At 46.4% G+C, this 18580-nt stretch overlaps 1 protein-coding gene across 1 annotated transcript in view; it reads left to right on the top strand.

The window, feature by feature from the left end:
- Positions 1-797: 797 nt before the first annotated feature.
- EEPD1 (endonuclease/exonuclease/phosphatase family domain containing 1) overlaps positions 798-18580 on the top strand; it is a 179575-nt gene continuing 161792 nt past the window's right edge. Inside the window, exon 1 of the mRNA XM_066585616.1 lies at positions 798-1834. Coding sequence (XP_066441713.1) covers positions 969-1834 — 866 coding nt within the window. The 5' untranslated portion in view covers positions 798-968. The remainder of the gene's footprint in view (positions 1835-18580) is intronic.

Here is an 18580-nt window from a genome sequence, read left to right as displayed (position 1 = left end):
GGATCGGGCCGCCCTGCAGTGTATGATCGTGTGGGTGGGGATCGGGCCGCCCTGCAGTGTATGCATCCTGTGGGTTGGGATCGGGCCGCCTGCAGTGTATGATCGTGTGGGTTGGGATCGGGCCGCCCTGCAGTGTATGATCGTGTGGGTTGGGATCGGGCCGCCCTGCAGTGTATGATCGTGTGGGTTGGGATCGGGCCGCCCTGCAGTGTATGATCCTGTGGGTTGGGATCGGGCGGCACCTATCTTCCCGCCGTGATTTTCAAACTCCTGGCAGTTTGAAAAGCTCCGTGCCACCGAGTGGCGTTATTTCTATGTGCGCCTGAAACCGCCGATTGTACCAGTGAATGCGAATCACTAAACGATCGCTGTTCGCGTACAACCACGTGGGGGTATTTATACGCCTGAATGGGCAGATTCTCGCTGGTCGTCCAATCGCTGGCCGGAGTAACGATGAACGATTATCGCTCACATTCGCCCTATTGTCTTTAATGGATGACGTAACGAGCGCCCAATACGTTGTCCTGTGAGGACTTAGCGCTGGGTCTGCACATCCTGTCCATGAGGGCGGCTCAGAGCTGTGAACACGTCAGCAGCCATACTGTATAAATAGGTAATAGTCTGGAGCAGGGACGGGGAGCGAGAGCCGCCGCACAGCGGTCACGGCTGAGGAAGAGCCGCAAGCGCAGCACACGGAGCAGGAAGGCGCTGAGGTAACTGAGGCTCTGTGTGAGGGAAGGCGGGAGCAGGTCAGTGCGGTGGGCGGGGCCGGGGCGGGGCGTGGATGTCTGGAGCTGTGAGCGCACACACCGGAGTGGCACTCAGGACCTCAGCGCTCTGCCTGGCCGGGGATGCGGCTCCGGAGGGTGCGCAGAGCTCTGAGATCCCAGCCGGACATTACCGCACATGCCTGCCGCTGTGCCCGCTGCTGCACGCCGTGATCAGTGATCTCCTTTAAGGCTCGCAGGATGGGGGGGAACCTCGGCTGTCACCGCTCCATCCCCAAAGACCCGTCAGACCTCTGCCAGAAGAACCGCAAGTTCAGCGCGGCGTGTAACTTCAGCAACATCCTGGTGAGCCAGGAACGGCTGAACATCAACACGGCCACCGAGGAGGAGCTGATGACCCTGCCCGGGGTCGGCAGGCAGGTGGCCCAGAACATAGTGGAGTACCGAGAGTACATCGGGGGCTTCAAGAAGGTGGAGGACTTGGCTCTGGTCAGCGGGGTGGGGGCGGCCAAGCTGGAGCAGGTCAAGTTCGAGATATGCGTCAGTAGCAAAAGTGGCTCTGCCCAACACTCGCCCAACTCCTTGCGGAAGGACATGGAGTGCGGCCACCATAGTGGACACCTGTCGGCAACCAGGATCAACATCAACACCGCCACGGCTGCCCAACTCACGACCCTCCGAGGGCTAACCGAAGAGATGGCTCAGGATATTGTCCTCTACCGCACTCAGCACGGGCCGCTAAAGAGCATCGAAGACCTGGTCAAGGTGGACTCCGTCACCATCTCACTTCTGGATAAAGTCCGGCACCAGGTCTACGTCCAGCGGTCTAGGCCTCCATCCACGCACACCAACGGAGGCTTACACTTCATGGCCAAACCTCATCCCAGTCCGACCTCTCTCAGTTTACAGAGTGAAGACCTGGACTTCCCACCTGGAGGACCTACCCAGCTCATATCTACCAGGCCGGCTGTGGAGGTCTTTGGTGGGGTCAGGGAGGGGAGGCCGGTGCTCAGGTTGGCAACATGGAACCTACAAAACTGTAGCCTGGATAAAGCCAGCAATCCGGGGGTGAGGGAGGTGGTGTGCATGACCATCCTGGAGAACTGGTGAGTTGGTAGGTTTCACGTTGTATCGGTAATGTTGTAAGTCTCCGATGTGTAAGCTGACCTGATTCACAGGGATTATGGAAGGCATTTGTTGCTATCATCTGTTGCATGTCACTACATCGTACAGGAGTCCTGCGACACAAACGAAGTCTACTCATTAGTACAATTACCTACAGTATGTGTGCCGAGTCCTTGACCAGGGAAGCTCAGACCTGTGATGGGACTGAGAACCGATTTATACATATTGGTGCTTTGTGAAGTGTTATAGGGTGAAATAATCAGAATTCGCTCGTCAGTAGCCTTATATAATGCGTATATTCAGAACTGTGCAAAAGTTTTAGGCCGGCGTGGAAAAATGCTACAACGTAAGAATGCCTTCAGAAATAGGAGGGTTAATAGTTTGTCAGTTTACAAAATGTAAAGTGACGGAACAAAAAAGAAATCTAAATTAAATGAATATGTAGTATGACACCCTTTACCTTCAAAACAGCATCAGTTCTTCAAGGTATACTTGCACACAGCTTTTGAAGGAACTCGGCAGGGAGGTTGCTCCAGACATCTTGGAGAACTAAGCAGAGCTCTTCTGTGGATGTCGGCTCGCTCCAATCCTTCTGTCTCTTCATGGAATCCCAGACAAACTGGATGATGATGAGATCAGAGCTCTGTGGGGCCATATCTTCACTTCCCGGACTCCTTGTTCTTCTTTAGGCTGGCTGCACACAGGCGGAATTGCACTGTGGAATCTGGAGCGGGCGTCCGCCTTCAGATTCTGCAGCAAATACTGCCCATAGCATGCTATGGCAAAACATGATTTAATATACCCGATTGCGGAGGAGAAATGGCAGAAGTCAATGAAAGCCGTCCGACCCGCGACCCTTCCGCAATCATCATTGTGGAAAGGTCACGGGATCCGCAGCATTATCTGTACTGTGCATGTGCGCTAGCCGACACCTCTGCAATACAGATAAGAAGAAATCTGGACAGGTACGCGGGGGGCAGCGGGTCGGATTCCACATGCGGAGTCCGACCTGGTCATGTGCGTTCGGCCTTATGCCGAAGAGACTTCTTGCTGACATTGGCTGGATGTTTGGGGTTGTTGTCCTGCTGTAGAATACATTTGGAGTCAGGCGCCTTCTATCTTTTTGAAAAAAATTCTTTGCCGTATTTTTCCGACACCTGCCCAAAACTTTTGCACAGTCCTCTCTGTAGTTGATGCGCTTAGATTTGACACCTCTCTTTTCAATAATGTTAAGGAACATCTATGCAATTTTTTTCTTCTACTATTTCAATAGCCTCCAGTTAGGCCTGTCCAGACAGAGACTTGGCTCGCTACGTTCCTTGACCTCAGACTATATATTGTACCCAATGGCGGTGATTCTTCAGTGGTTAGCACTATCGCCTTGCAATACTGGGGTCCTAGGTTCAAATCTCATGAAGGACAACATCAACTTAGAAAAACATGTAGTCTTCACCCTTGGTCACATCTGAGCCCACAACTCTAGCACTGCAAGGTAGCGGTGCTTACCACTGAGCCACAACACGTGTTCATAGAAGAGCAGGAAGAATAAACATGAAAAGCCAATACAGACCTCAACCTTGGTCAGTTGTGAACCTACAACTCCAGAACTGTAAGGCAGCAGTGCTACGTACTGAGTTACAACACAGCGAGATGCATACAACCTCCATGCAGATGTTGTCCATAATCAGACATGAACCTGAAACCCTAATGTTGTAAGGCAATAGGGTTAGCCACTGAGCCATCAATCATTTTCCCATGCTTCTTACAGAGGAGGAGAAGAGAGAACACAAGCTGTGCTGGGGTCCTAGGTTTAAATTTGACCAAAAACACTATCTGCATGGACTTTGTACGTTCTGTTTGTGTCTCTTGTTTGCTTCCAGAAAATGAAGACCGAAGAGCAAGCATGATGGCTCAGTGCTTAGCAATGTTACCTTGCAGTGCTGGAGTTCTAGGTTCAAAAATCTGGCCAAGGGTGAGGTCTGTATTGGCTTTTTACGTTCTCTTTGAGTTTATTCTTCTTGCTCTTTTTCTTTGGCAATGAAGGAGCATGTCTGGTGGCTCAGTGGTTAGCACTGCTGCCTTGTAGTGCTGGAGTTGTTGGTTCCACTCTGACCAGAGTTGATGTTGCCCTTGATAAGATTTGAACCTGCACCCTCCAGTACTTCAAGGCAACAGTGCTAACCACTGAGTCACATTCATTGAAAATAAAGGAGATGGAATAAAACCTGCACAGTGCCACCAATTGGAAGGCAGCATTCCTTCAAGCCAAAGTCAGACTTTTTTAACAAGCTTTGTAACAATGACTGGTAATTAAAAGCAAAGCCAAACTCCATGCACAGACAGCTATTTCAGTGTACAGTAGGAGTCTGGCTTTGCTAGTGACAGGCCTAGGATGGGGGGCCAGAAACGCTATCTTTTCTCCTTAGGGAGAAACCTAGACCTGGCCATGCACGCTCCTCTGGGTAATATGCAAATAAGGGAGATGGAGTAAAACCTTTATAGTGGAGAAAAGATAGCGTTTCTGACACCCGTCACCAAGTCTCTCACTAGCAAAGCCAGACTCCTACTGTACACTGATGATGGGCAAAAACCCTGAAACAGCTGTCTGTACATGGAGTCTGGCTTTGCTGTTAATTCCCATTCATTGTTACAAGGCTTGTTTAAAAAGTCTTATTTTGGCTTGACGGAATGCTGCCTTCCAATAGGTGGCACTGTAGAGGTTTAATTCCATCTCTCTTATTTGCATATAACCCGAGGAGCGTGCATGGCTATTCGAGTCTTGTCACTCACCGTCTAGGTGCTCTCCCTAAGGAGAAAAAAAAATAGCGTTTCTGACATTCATTGAAGAACGATCACTCTGATGCTGGAAAATAAAAACAGAACCCTTAAAGATGGTTTTCACTTCCTTTTTCTGACTTCTGGCTTAGGGTGCATTCACACGAACGTATATTGGCTCAGTTTTCACGCCGAGCCGATATACGTCGTCCTCATCTGCAGCGGGGGGAGGATGGAAGAGCCAGGAGCGAGAACTGAGCTCCCGCCCCCTCTCTACCTCCTCTCCACCCCTCTGCACTATTTGCAATGGGGAGAGGTGGGGCGGGGCTAATTCTCGAAACTTGGCCCCAGCGCCGCCTCCTTTCATTGCAAATAGTGCAGAGGGGCGGAGAGGAGGCAGAGAGGGGGTGGGAGCTCAGTTCTCGCTCCTGGCTCTTCCATCCTCCCCCCCCCTGCACATGAGGACGACGTATATCGGCTTGGCGTGAAAACCGAGCCGATATACGTTCGTGGGAATGCAGCCTAAAAAAACTGGATCCGTTGAAAAAGCACTAGTATGAATGTACCCTAAAATAGGTCTTTTAAGGAAAATGTAGGTGCTTTTCTAGATGTTGTTATTACATTCTAAATATTGTGGAGTGAAAGGATCTATACTTATCGTATGCCACATGCTGAACAGACTGAGAGGTAAGTATCCGGTGTTTGTAACGTCTCCGTATTGTTCGGGCTTCTTCTATCTATGGTGGAGTTTTGGATTGGAGCAAGTATTTGGTTGGTGTCACATCTGAGACAGTCATCATTTATGGCAATGTGGTTAAAATGAACCAAATGTTGTACTTTTCTGCGTTTCACCATAGTTTGTATAATTAAGTCTTCGATTGAGTTGCAATGGGCCACCAGGGAATATGTCTCTGAGAGCCACAGTCCATCAGGGCTGAACGTACCCACTCCTAATAGCATGGTAAGCCTTGTTCTCACTGCACACAGACAGCATACAGTATAGTATTACCCACCAGTAAGCCTAAAATAGGGGACTTCACTAACAGATCACAGTGGCAAGCCATTGACTCCGAAGTCAGCTCTAGAAGGGACTGTTTGTTGCTGGTCATTTGGCCCCGTTGTCTTGTCATACCTTGGGCCCACTGAAGATTTGTATAGTATTCTGGTGGGTCTGTCAGACTCTGGCTTCATCTGTATAATATTAACCCTTTGGCCGCCAGCACACGGCCGGGTTGGATTCCGCTGCGAGAATTCTTATACTGTGAGTATTGAGCTTATACTCACCCGGACGGCGTCTTCTCTCTGTGCACTGCGATGTGCCGGCTGGCACGCAGCTGCACATGCGCAGTGCAGAGCCGGCGCGTCATCCGTGACACTTTTGTGCGGGCCTCTGTGATTTGTTTACCGTGCACGTTTTTACGTGGTTAGATTGCGGCTGTCTGCATAGGATTGCATTATCTAATTCGATCCTATGACAGCGGGCATGGGCAGAAATTCTGCGGGAAATCCCGCTGCGGAATTTCCGCTAATGTGCAGGAGGCTTTTCGGATCCCATTTCCCTGCCACCAACGCACTCCACAGCTCTTATTTATTTTGAGTGGGAAATCATGCTGTAGATTCCTTGGATTTATAACAGAAAGGACGCCTGCAGACGGCCGGGTCGGACCCCTGCGAGAATTCACGTAGCGGTATCCGACCCACGTCCCTGCATGGACCAGTGCGGCTCTCTCCTGCTCCCGCGGCTCCGGCTCTGTGATGTGCTGGCTTCTGCCCAGCTGGCGCATGCACAGAGCAGAGCCGGCGCGTCGGGAGTGACATTTCTCTGCGGGCCTCTGCGAGACCCGCACAGAAATAGAGCATGCCGCCATTTGTTTTCCAAGTGTGATTTTTTTTTTTTTTTTTTTTTTTTTTTTTTTTTACGCAGACAAATCACGGCTGTGGGCATAGGACTGCGTTTTGTAATGCAATCCAATGCAGGCGGGCACGAGCGGGACATCTCGCCGCAGAATTTCTGCCCGTGTGTAGGGGCCAAACACATAAAAATGACCCGTGATGATTTTTTAAAAATAATTTTTTGAAAATTAAATGTGTGAATATTTATTGTATATTATATGATATATATTATTAATGTATATAGCATTATGGTGAAGAGAGGTTCAACATCGGAGCTCTTGTGCATAGTGTTAAAAACCTGTGTCGGACCTCACCCCACCTGGGAGCTGTGCAGGGTAATGTTACATGATGTCTGACACTGGATTGTAAAGGGTTAAAGTGACTCTCGGGGCCTGGAGAAACAGAGATGGCTTCACCGCTTACCTGGACTTACCTGATATACACTGTGTATTAGTATGCATCATTAGTCTAAGACTCCACACGCTGCTTTGATTGGCCAGTGCTGCCCCCATGAGCAGTGTTGACCAATCAGAGCAGCATATAGTGTCTTGGACTACTGATGTATACTAATACACAGTGTGCATCAGGTGGTCCGAGGAGCAGTCCGGCCATCTTTGTTTGACTACGACTGCGGGTCGCTTTAACTAGGAGGGGGCTTCAAACTGATGTAGTATATTCACTAATTCGTTATTAGTTACATTTACAGGGTAAATCCACCATTAAAAGGACAAGTGGGCATATGGTGTCGGAGAGGGGCGGCGGTGAGATCTGGAATATTGACACTTCTTATGACACTTATCTCGGAGAAAACATTTGTAAAGGATTAGTTGAGTCTAACCTATCCGATCTCTTGTGCCCACAATGTAGACATTGGCCGGTTACCATAAACATCACATGTGCTGACAGTCCAATGTCTACCATCATGACGGGACTCCGGAGTATAAGCTTGGGCCTCGTGGTTGAATAGTCCAGCCATGTGTTATAGTTCTGAGTAGGTTTGGAAGTAGTAAGTTAGATGATGGGATGGCTTTGGGTCTATCCCATCCCCAATAAATAAACACGCTCCCAGGGCCACGTGAAGCAGATGCTTACAGAAAGCCACGAGAGGTTCATGTAACATATGTCCTGTAAAGCTCAGCCATAGAGACGTAACGAGCAATCCAAAGACCCCATAAATTGGACTTTACTCTGCCATGATCATCAGATTGCCTTGCACTATCTTGGAATGTATGCACGCGCCAAGATATAACATGCTGCCATCTTTACTGCACGTGTATTTCATACCGTATGTGTGACCAGCAGCATGGGAGCCTACAGTAGATTGGTACAGTGTATTCCACGTGCAAAACCCACTTGTGGAATACGCTGTACCAACACGGGCGGGTGAAGGAGCCCAAACAGTCATGTGACAGTGAGAAAGACCACATGCAGCTGTGTGTTAATTAGTTTCCAACTTTGCCTCATTTATCCTCTTTTTATCTACATACAAGGTATCATTATTCAGTGTGTCACTTGGGAGAATAACGTCTTACAGGTCCCGAAGCGCTGAGACAAACACCCGCCAGCGTTCCTTCATTCCTCCACCTTGGGCATGCCGTAAAATTAGGAACGCTGAGGGGAGATGTTGCCTCAACGCTTCAAGACTTGTAAGAGATGTTAGTCTTCAAAGTGATACGTTGAATAAAGATGATAGCTTGTGAATTTGCATAAAAAGAGGATAAAAGGGGCAAAGTTAGAAACTAAAACATTGCTGCCATGACAACACTGGAAGTCACAAAATACAAGCTCTTGGCAATCTTTGGCGCTGTCCTTGAAATCAATGGAGTGGTGGCGCACATGCATGTCCTTCGCTTCATTCATGTGGGGACCATCGGGACCCTTGTTCCAAGTGATTGGAACCCTACCCATCATAGTTCTCCCCTATTCCGTCACTAGTAGGGATAACTAAGGGCTGTTTAGAGACCTATTTGGTGTTGGGGTGCGTGTCAGCATTTATTTTAAAGTAGAAAAACATAAAAGGCCATATAGATTTGGTACAACGGTAATTGGACTGACCTGCAGAATAAGGTGAATGTCACTTACCTCACTCAGAACTGGGTAAAAACAAAACCCAAAAAAGCAATCGGTACTTTGAGTTTTTCTTCCAATTTAGACCAATTTTGTTAATTTTCCAATAAAATAAATGGTACCATTAAAATTACAATTCGTCTCACAAAAAAAGTTCTCATACGGCATTTGGAGAAAAAAAAAAGTTACGGATCTTAAAATGTAGGGATGAAAAAAAACCACAAAAAATGTTACACCCTTGGGCTGCATTCCCACAAACGTATATCGGCTCGGTTTTCACGCCAAGCCGATATACGTCGTCCTCATGTGCAGGGGGGGGAGGATGGAAGAGCAAGGAGCAGTGCTCTGAGCTTCCGCCCCCTCTCTGCCTCCTCTCCACCCCTCTGCACTATTTGCAATGAAAGGAGGTGGAACGGGGGCGAGGCTAAGTGCTGAGAATTAGCCCCGCCCCCGTCCCGCCTCTCCCCATTGCAGAAAGTGCAGAAGGGCGGAGAGGTGGCAGAGAGGGGGCGAGAGCTCAGTTCCTGCTCCTGGCTCTTCCATCCTCCCCCCCCCCCCCCCCCCCCCCCCCCCCCCCCCCTGCACATGAAGACGACGTATATCGGCTTGGCGTGAAAACCGAGCCGATATACGTTCGTGGGAATGCAGCCTTAAGAAGTGAATTCTATGTTTAAGTTAGAAAGCCATGTACTCTCCTCACTCCCCTCATGGATATGTATAGTATGTGTGATGAATATGCATAGTATGTGTGATGGTTGTTCATTTTACTTAATCGCCTAGATTAGATTTGAGTGCAATATTAGCCCGGCAGCCTGGGGATGACCTGAAATCTAACACTCGTAAATAAGGCAGCCGGCCGCCGCACTGCTAAGCTTTCCTTCTGCTCGCTAGTTTGACAGTCCATGGATATACTGTATACAGACGGGCTGCAGTAAGTTCTAGCCATGTAGACCTACATATATCTGCTTCATTTTAATTAGCATATTCCGCACTGTTTGCATTCACACAGGGGCGGTAAGCGCTTACTGAATGCAGGCGGAGCGCGCCACAGATCTCTTCGACCTCCATTCACTGTAAACAGGCAGTCCTTCATAGATAGGGCAACTCCTGTTTACACGGAACTAATCGCTTTGCTTCGTTTCAGCTAACTGGCGATTACTGAGCGATTACTCCTTCCGTGTCCAGCCCGTGGCTGTACGTGGGACCGCTATCACCGAAAATCGCTGTTCAATCAATTATTTGGGTTATAATCGACCCATGTAAATGTGCCTTTAGACTAGACAGATTCATAACTGTCATAAATTTGGCGTATTCGGAGACTGTCTATTCCAGCTTTATACCACTTATTAGTTGGCTCAGTCCACGCCAACAAGTGCGTGAAACTGTGGTGCAGTTTTTGCAACACAAAACGTGATATTTAGGCTACGCGCCTTTTCACAAAGCAACAAGGATGCACGTGATAAAGGTGCTGCAAACCGTGTTATACCCCGTTTAGACACAACGATCATCGCTCAAAATTTGCTCGAAAGCAGTCTTTTGAGCGGTAATCGTTGTGTCTGAACGCGTGGACGTCGTGCGCTGCTCGGGCACTATTCGCTCATCGCTAACTTTCAGCTAGTGAAAATGAGAACCTGAAGCGCCACTTTTTGGCAACTTTTGCTTGCTCACTGGAGTCAAGATGAAAGTATTGAACTTGAAAAAGTTTCATCCTCAGTGATGTAGTAATAATGTAGTCAGTATTCTTCAGCCGTGATGGTGTATTACAAGCCACTCCGCTGGGACGGTGAGTGAGTGACGTCTTTCTGGAATCTGTGGAATCGGAGTGGAGAACAATGGCGCCTTGTCTGCATGCAGAGGAGGGGGAGCATTCTGCAATCTGCTGGGCCGCTCGGAAGCTTTTAAGGACAATTTTGTGCTGGTAAAAAAGATAAAAATTGAATGCATAATAATCATTCTTGACTATTTAAAATCTTGCCTGCCCTCCATGAGACATTCCTGGGGGTCCGTAGCAGCGGGGTCACAGCTTCAGCCTTATTAACTGATGGTAGTCCCAACAAACGGATATCGGGAAGTTTAATAGGGCTGTCTCTAGATTGCAGTTCTATCAATCAGTGAAAGGCTTTCCTCATTGTATAACATATGGTATCAGCGGGAGTCTGGGAGGTGGGCTCTCGGCTCTTTTGTAACCCCAATACCTGTAGGGACATAAAGGTCATCGAACCGTCAGATCAGATGTTTTCTCTTTCTTATAATCCGTTCAGATCCATCCAATCTGTTCTAGTTTTGCTTTGAACAAGTCTAATTTAATGACGTATGATGTGTGCCATGCGTGTGCTGAATGGAGTCCGTGATGGTACGTTGCTTTTCATTGATCCATTCACACTTGCGCATATTCATTGCATTAAAAAAGAATGCAGCGTGTTTTAGTTTACCGCATATTACGCTCTATTGAGGCCTTTTATTCTCTTTGGGTGTGTACATACGCAATGACATTGCTTACACTCCAAGTTGTTACCCAACATTGATGAGAGACAATGAAATGGAAAAAAAAAGAAAGAGCCTGACAGCGTGTGCGAGATGCGCAGGCATACGTGATCAGAGACGCCACAATGCGCAGCTCCGCATTGTTTTTTTGTTGTTTTTTTTTTTTTCTTCTCGCGGCGGCATAAAAGTGAACCGAACCCAATATAGATGGTGCAGTTCTGTTGTAAACATTTAAAGGGACTCAGAACCATTGCTTAGGATAGGTCATCAATAGTTGATCGGCGGAGGTCGGCTGCGCTGCATCCCTAACGGTTGACTGATCGCTGGCCGTCTGAAGTGTGGACCGCGCTGGACACAAATAGTGCTGTCCTTATTGTAGTTGCCTGGTTTAGTACCAGCAGACATAAATCCCATTGCATTCAACGGGAGCTGTGCTTGCAGTACCAAAGCAATGTTGACAGCGCTATCTGCTACTAGCACAGACAGCGGGCCTTGCAGTCATCTGATTGGTGGGGATTCTGAGCGGCGCACCCCTAGTGATCAGCCATGGATCTGCTCATGGATTTAGACCTTTTTCATGGGCAAATCTGCACATTTGCCCATTAAGAACTAGTGCCATATAGATTATGACAGATTTCCATTGACGGTAATGGGCTGAGTTACCGTAGAATCAACATTGATTCCATTCGGATTCCGCGTCTGATCTGCGCCACGACGGATATTTTACCAATAGTTGTTTTGGTTTATTTAGATGCAAAGTAAACAAAAGAGAAAATGCCGACACTCAGAAATGATGATTGTATTGCTGCTGAGTCAAATCCTACAAGGTTTGCTCCTCATCATTGCTGACTTGTGTTCTATTACATATCGCTGGCAGATTTGCAGTTACAGCGAGTGATAATGCAGAATCATCTGCTGCCCAACAGCTATATTTCTGGATCCAGAACTGGAAAATATCAAGATCATGGCAACCAGCAAGATTCTCCAGGGATTGCAAAAGATGAATTCCCTGCAAAGGAAAAACAAACAGAGTAGCAAATATCCCATAAAGAAATCTCCAGATGCAGTATTCCCTTAGATGTGGACCTTCAGCAGAAGCAAGCAATGGTGTGTGCCTGCCTTACCCATGCCAAGTAATACGTATGCCCATCAAAACCTTTGCCGCCTTAGGCTGGACTCCTCTGAGAAGACTTGCCCAATCAGTCTTGTACCAGGTGTTGGTAATTAATTGTTGCAGAATGTAATTTTGCAAGACCCAGGCACGCTTATAAATGTATGCGTCCTTGACTAATTACCTCTATTCCATTTGTGTTGTACATTTTCTGTTATTCCTCTTTAGAATTGCATAAGTAAATTGACAACTGGGTGTTATTATTCTACTTGTCAACGGGATGTGTGATACTGTCTAATCAATATGGGATTCCTAACTGTTAACTGATGGCTGGGCTCACTTCCAGTTCGAACAGCGTTGGTGCCCTCTTGCCCGGGTTGATTATTTCCGCATTAGCGGTCAGTGTAAGTGCGCGCCGACTGAACGACGAATGACAATTAGTTTGCTTCTCATTTGTTGTTTTCTGCATGCAGAAAACTCAACAACGGATCGGAATGTGCAAACAGACAGTTGTTAATCTATGAACGACTGCCTGTTTACTGTGAACGGAGGTAGGAGGCCAGAACAATCCTCCTCTATTTATTGAGCGATGCTCGTAAAAGCACAGGAGTGATCATTGCTGGAACGACCTGGCGGAAATATGCCATGTAAAAGAACCCCTTTGGGTGGCCGTGAATATTGCGTATATTTAAGTGAGACCGGACGATTATCTAATGTATATGGGGGGGTGGGGTCTCCCGACTTGGTCCTGATGGCAGATGTTGGGGGGATGAGAAGGAAGCAGTTGGATTTCAACTGCCCAACCTTTTTGTTCTCGGAGAGGTAAGCTGTTACTGAACTTCTCTTTCTCCCCACTCTCCTTTGACACCAGTCTATGGAGGTGCCATGGATGCTACTATCCAAAGGAGGCAGGTGAGGAGTACTCCTAACGTCTAGATCCCAGGTAAAGCTGGTCAGAGATCAAACCAAAAACACCTCTTATAAATTTCTCCTTCTATGGTAAATGCATACGGTTTTTAGGCTTACCTCCTATACATTGCATTTTCACTATTTTTCCAAATTTTGTTTTGGGCAGTACTTGGCTTTTTGGCATATTACTCCCTTTAATGTTATTTTACTGTCACAATTATGGGTTCCTGCTTCTCTTCTGCTATAGAATTAGGAACTCTTGCGTTCATAAAGGAAGTGACTGGTCATGTAAGTATATTAGTCAATAGGGATTTATAATTGCTAAGCAATAAATGCACAATCGCATAGAAATGTAATAGGACAGGTTGGTTCAAACAAGATAATGTAATATGGGAAGGGGCTGGGGTCACTCCCTAGAAGCATGTGAATGTATTTGGACTACAACTGGGGTGTTCCCGCTAGTAAGACATAAAGCGATTATTGCACTGCGCCTAAAGAATAACCTAAGAGCACTTTGACTTTTTGGGCTTCCCACCCAGTATCTCATCAACAGTCTGGCGAGGTCCCAAGATATTTGTTGTTGTAGGAGAAAGGTTTTAAAAGAAGGTCATCAAATCCTAAACAGCTCGAATCGTTTGGTCTGGTACCTGATGTAGTACAGTAGGTGAAGGGGTTTTGTGTGGCCATGGTCAAGGATCGGTGCATGCCAATCACGTTCTTCCAGAACAAACCACCTTTCCCCATGGATATTGCCTTTTGAATGGAATATTTATAAGCAGAATAGAACCATCTCCAGAGTTTACTGTAGATTCACAAAGTTGTAGGGAATGTCGATGTATTAAGAGTTCCATTCACTGTAGCAAACCCAAGACATATAAAACCACTGCAGACATTACACACTCCTGGCTTGTGGGTGGTGGCTGGGCTTCTCCCTCCCCTCCTCTGCCCCAGGGCTTCATTTCTCCTTCCTCCACCTTCCAGGTCACCTATTGTTTTGCTTTGCAGTGTACTGATAAAAAGGATTGCTTCAACACTGAAGGCAGGCAGAAGCCCCTCAGCTTGCTTCCCTCTGTCATTGACTTGAAAGGGGATTTCTATGGCAATGCTATTGATGACCTATCATCAAGATAGGTCATCAATAGTTGATCGTCCGGCGCTTTTGACCCTGGTCGATCAGCTGAGTGGGCGCATGCTGTCAGCACCACAATAACAGAGGTCAGAGCGGAAGCCTCCACACCGACCTCCGTGTAGTGGCCGGTGCTTGTAAGTGCGGGCACAGCTGTCATTGAAATCAATGAGGAGAGGATAGGTCATCAATAGTATTTCCATGGAAAACACCTTTAATTGCCTTCTGTTCGCTTTCCATTTTTTTTTTGAACAGTAACAATAACGCTACAAGCTGCGCCTTTTTTTCTGTTCAGAAAAACAGAAAGCAAACGGAACAGAGTCAAACTGAACCAAACTGAGCAAAAAAGATATCGCTTTCTTTGTGTCCATTTTGCTTCAGTTTTTTTTGCGGAGTGTTTTTTCTTAAGAGTTGGAAAACCCCTTGAGGTTTGTTCAAATAGCTGATTTACTGCGGATTTTCCACAGGTGAAAAAGTCTGCAGCAAATCTACATCTAAATCCTTGGCAACATTTCTAGCGAATGGTGCAGATTGGCTGTAGATTTTTTTTTTTCAACTGCGCAAAATCTGAAATAAGTCAATGTTGTACGTGCTAACCTATTATATTAATAATAGGAAACAACAATAAATTGGTGAAATAGGTGTTGCTGCGCCGACTACCATGTGAATTGCCTCATTAGTATTCAGTATAATGGTATTTCTATATGGAGTCCGCACTTTGTACTGCACGCATTGGTTTATTTTTTGATTTTGGCACATGAAGACGGTTTCCACATGACACCCAGCAGATGTGGATCTAATTATACCCGCAGTGGAACACATTTATAAGAATTCACCCCGTCATTCATGTCTTCTGCATGCATCAGGTACCGTAACGTAGAATAAAGGGCTTTGCTATAAAATATCCGAACTATAATCGTCATAAAAAAAATGCATAAAAAAAACAATCGCCTTAGTGAGTCCGCATGCCAGAGGCCAGCAGGTTGGTGACTCTGCGTACCTGAGGAAACTGTATTGCGAATGACCGCGGCGGCTTACAGGCGGTCGTGCGCAGTACAGTTTTTTGTATATATTTCCCGTGTAGTAGCTTACTGGTAATATGGGTACCTGCAGCCTATCTGTTCATTGCAGATGGACTGCAGGCCGGACGCCTCAATTGACTTCAATGGAGGCCATCCACATGGAGTCCGTGGCAAAATAAAGCATTCTGTGATTTTTCTTCTGCTTACGGAATTCGTATCCGCGAATGTGAAGGAAAAATCTAAACTAAATGCCTTCCAATGCCTGCGTTTTGCTGCGGCTCCTTACCGCTTCTGCAATTAAAATCAGTTTGTGTGAACCCCCATAAAAACAGTTCAATGATATAAATAACATTTGATCTGGAATGTTATTGAATTGCCATTTATTGCAAGCTTCATTTCGTCAACTGGGATGCGCGCACACGTTATTCTTGAGATAGATCCAAAAAAAACAAAAAAGTCAGGCGGGGTAAGATCCGTGGAGTGAGCTGGAGAGTCCACTGGCCCATGTTTCGTCTAAGCAGTCACAGGCACAGTTCATGATGAGTTGGGGCCCCATCCTGGGGCCACCACGACTCCACGACTTCACGTGACTTTCTAATGTTAAAAATTGCAACGCAAGTTTGTGCAATGCGATGAAAAGGAGGCTCCATAGCGAAACATGGGAGATTGGAAAAAAACGCACATCGCAGAAAAATAGAGCAGGTGACGATTTTTTTGTTCTCGCAACATCGATTCAGTGTAAATATCACTAATGAGACAGAAACTATTGAAAATCATTGGTTTCATAAATCTACTTTTTTTACTCACTCTCACATCGCGTTTGTGAAACTATTCTAACAGCTCACTGACGCATCACATTACGTGCTACCCTTATGGAAAGGGAGGAGGACAAGAGACAAGCGGAGAGACACAAACAAGTTGCTGGGACAGGGCGCCCCCAACCAGCACATGGGGCCTCTAGCTGTTGACTTCTATTGGAGTTCTGACGCAGCACCCTGTATTAGAACATGTAGTTGGAAGTGGATAGGGGAGGGGATGGCAGAGGAAACATATGATTTTGGCCTTGTGCCCCATCTCTTTTAAAACCCTAACACCAATTGTTACTGCTGTGTGCAGCGGTCTTTGTGCAGCGGTCTTTGTGCAGCGGTCTTTGTGCAGCGGTCTTTGTGCAGCGGTCTTTGTGCTAGCTCTCAGAGCCGCGGGTCGGACGTCGTCATCAGTGGACAAGGTAAAAAGTCTGCTAGACGCTTTTTTTATTTCATTAAAATCAATGGGAGCGCCACACTTGTATCGCACTTCCTACTCGCCATCAGACCGGTTTCACACGGACATAACTGCGCACTCGATACGCAGAGAATAGAACCCATTGAATTGGCTTCATTCACATAATGTAATGCAAAAAAAAACCAAACACAGAGAACATGTTCTATTTTTCTGTGTATTTGTGCATTAAAGGCCCCCTATAGAAGTCAGTTGGGGGTGCACAATACTCAGTGCATGAAACATTGTGTAATCGCACTGAAAAAAAGAACACATTTGGAACTCATTAGACAAATTAGCCATATTAGCCATTTCAATCGGTGTGTCTGTGATCTCATGTGCAAGTGAACATGCCCTGGGTTTGGAAAAGGTACAGTGACATTCGCCAATACACACAAAAAGCCTTGTTTAGTGTCCAAATACCGTGTACTAAAGCTGGCCTTGTGGTCAGGACCTGGCATTGCTGCGGGGCGATCAGCTGATTGGTGATTTTTCGTTGATCAGACAGAGGATAGCGCATCAATTGTAAAAAGCACAAATCCCCCTTCTGATTTTGCCAGTGACCCATTGATGGACCCGCCGCCCTTCTCATTAATAGTTACTTATTTCCACATTAAACTATCTCTTTCTCTCAGCTGTCGTCTTCATCAGGAAGTATAATGGGTGATGATTGCGTTTTATTGAAGTTTAGAAATGGGAGGCAGTGAAATCCCGGAACACGCTGGAGACGTAATACTAGTCTGTACCGCCCGCAGACAGCACTATCATACTTTATTGCAGCACTGCTGTCTGATCTGTTACGGTTCATGTCAGTACAGGTCGTTTGTCATCATGGAGAAAGTCCCTGCAGTCCAGGAGTAGCAGTGCCGACCATTACTGGTACAGAGTGGAAGTGCCCTGTGTGCCCACCCTCTTCCCCAGACCCTGCTCATCTGCTGTGCATCATGGGTAGAAGCCAGACACGTGGATATTAGTATACTAGGTGATATACCCCTGCGTAGTGTGTACATGTATATACACACACATACTAGGTGATATACCCCTGCGTAGTGTGTACATGTATATACACACACATACTAGGTGATATACCCCTGCGTAGTGTGTACATGTATATACACACACATACTAGGTGATATACCCCTGCGTAGTGTGTACATGTATATACACACACATACTAGGTGATATACCCCTGCGTAGTGTGTACATGTATATACACACACATACTAGGTGATATACCCATGCACAGTGTGTACATGTATATACACACACATACTAGGTGATCTACCCATGCACAGTGTGTACATGTATATACACACACATACTAGGTGATATACCCCTGCGTAGTGTGTACATGTATATACACACACATACTAGGTGATATACCCCTGCGTAGTGTGTACATGTATATACACACACATACTAGGTGATATACCCCTGCGTAGTGTGTACATGTATATACACACACATACTAGGTGATATACCCCTGCGTAGTGTGTACATGTATATACACACACATACTAGGTGATATACCCCTGCGTAGTGTGTACATGTATATACACACACATACTAGGTGATATACCCCTGCACAGTGTGTACATGTATATACACACACATACTAGGTGATATACCCCTGCGTAGTGTGTACATGTATATACACACACATACTAGGTGATATACCCCTGCGTAGTGTGTACATGTATATACACACACATACTAGGTGATATACCCCTGCGTAGTGTGTACATGTATATACACACACATACTAGGTGATATACCCATGCCTCACTATAATCGCAGGGATTGGTTATTGAAAATTAGGCTTCCAAAAAGATTTTTTTTGAATATCCGTCCTTGAATATGAAAATAGCCACAAGAATTATCCCAGCACCGCACTGTTATGGAAGCTGCCAATAGCAACCAATCACAGCGCAGCTTTCATGTTACCTCAGTGGTATAATATATAACAACCAATTACAGCGCAGCTTTCATGTTACCTCAGCGGTATAATATATAACAATCACAGCACAGCTTTCATGTTACCTCAGTGGTATAATATATAACAACCAATCACAGCGCAGCT

The sequence above is a fragment of the Eleutherodactylus coqui genome, chromosome 12 (genome assembly GCF_035609145.1).
Source record: "Eleutherodactylus coqui strain aEleCoq1 chromosome 12, aEleCoq1.hap1, whole genome shotgun sequence".
NCBI classification, from domain to species: Eukaryota; Metazoa; Chordata; class Amphibia; order Anura; family Eleutherodactylidae; genus Eleutherodactylus; species Eleutherodactylus coqui.
Note: the sequence above shows the minus strand (reverse complement) of the source record. Positions and strands in the feature narration are given on the sequence as shown.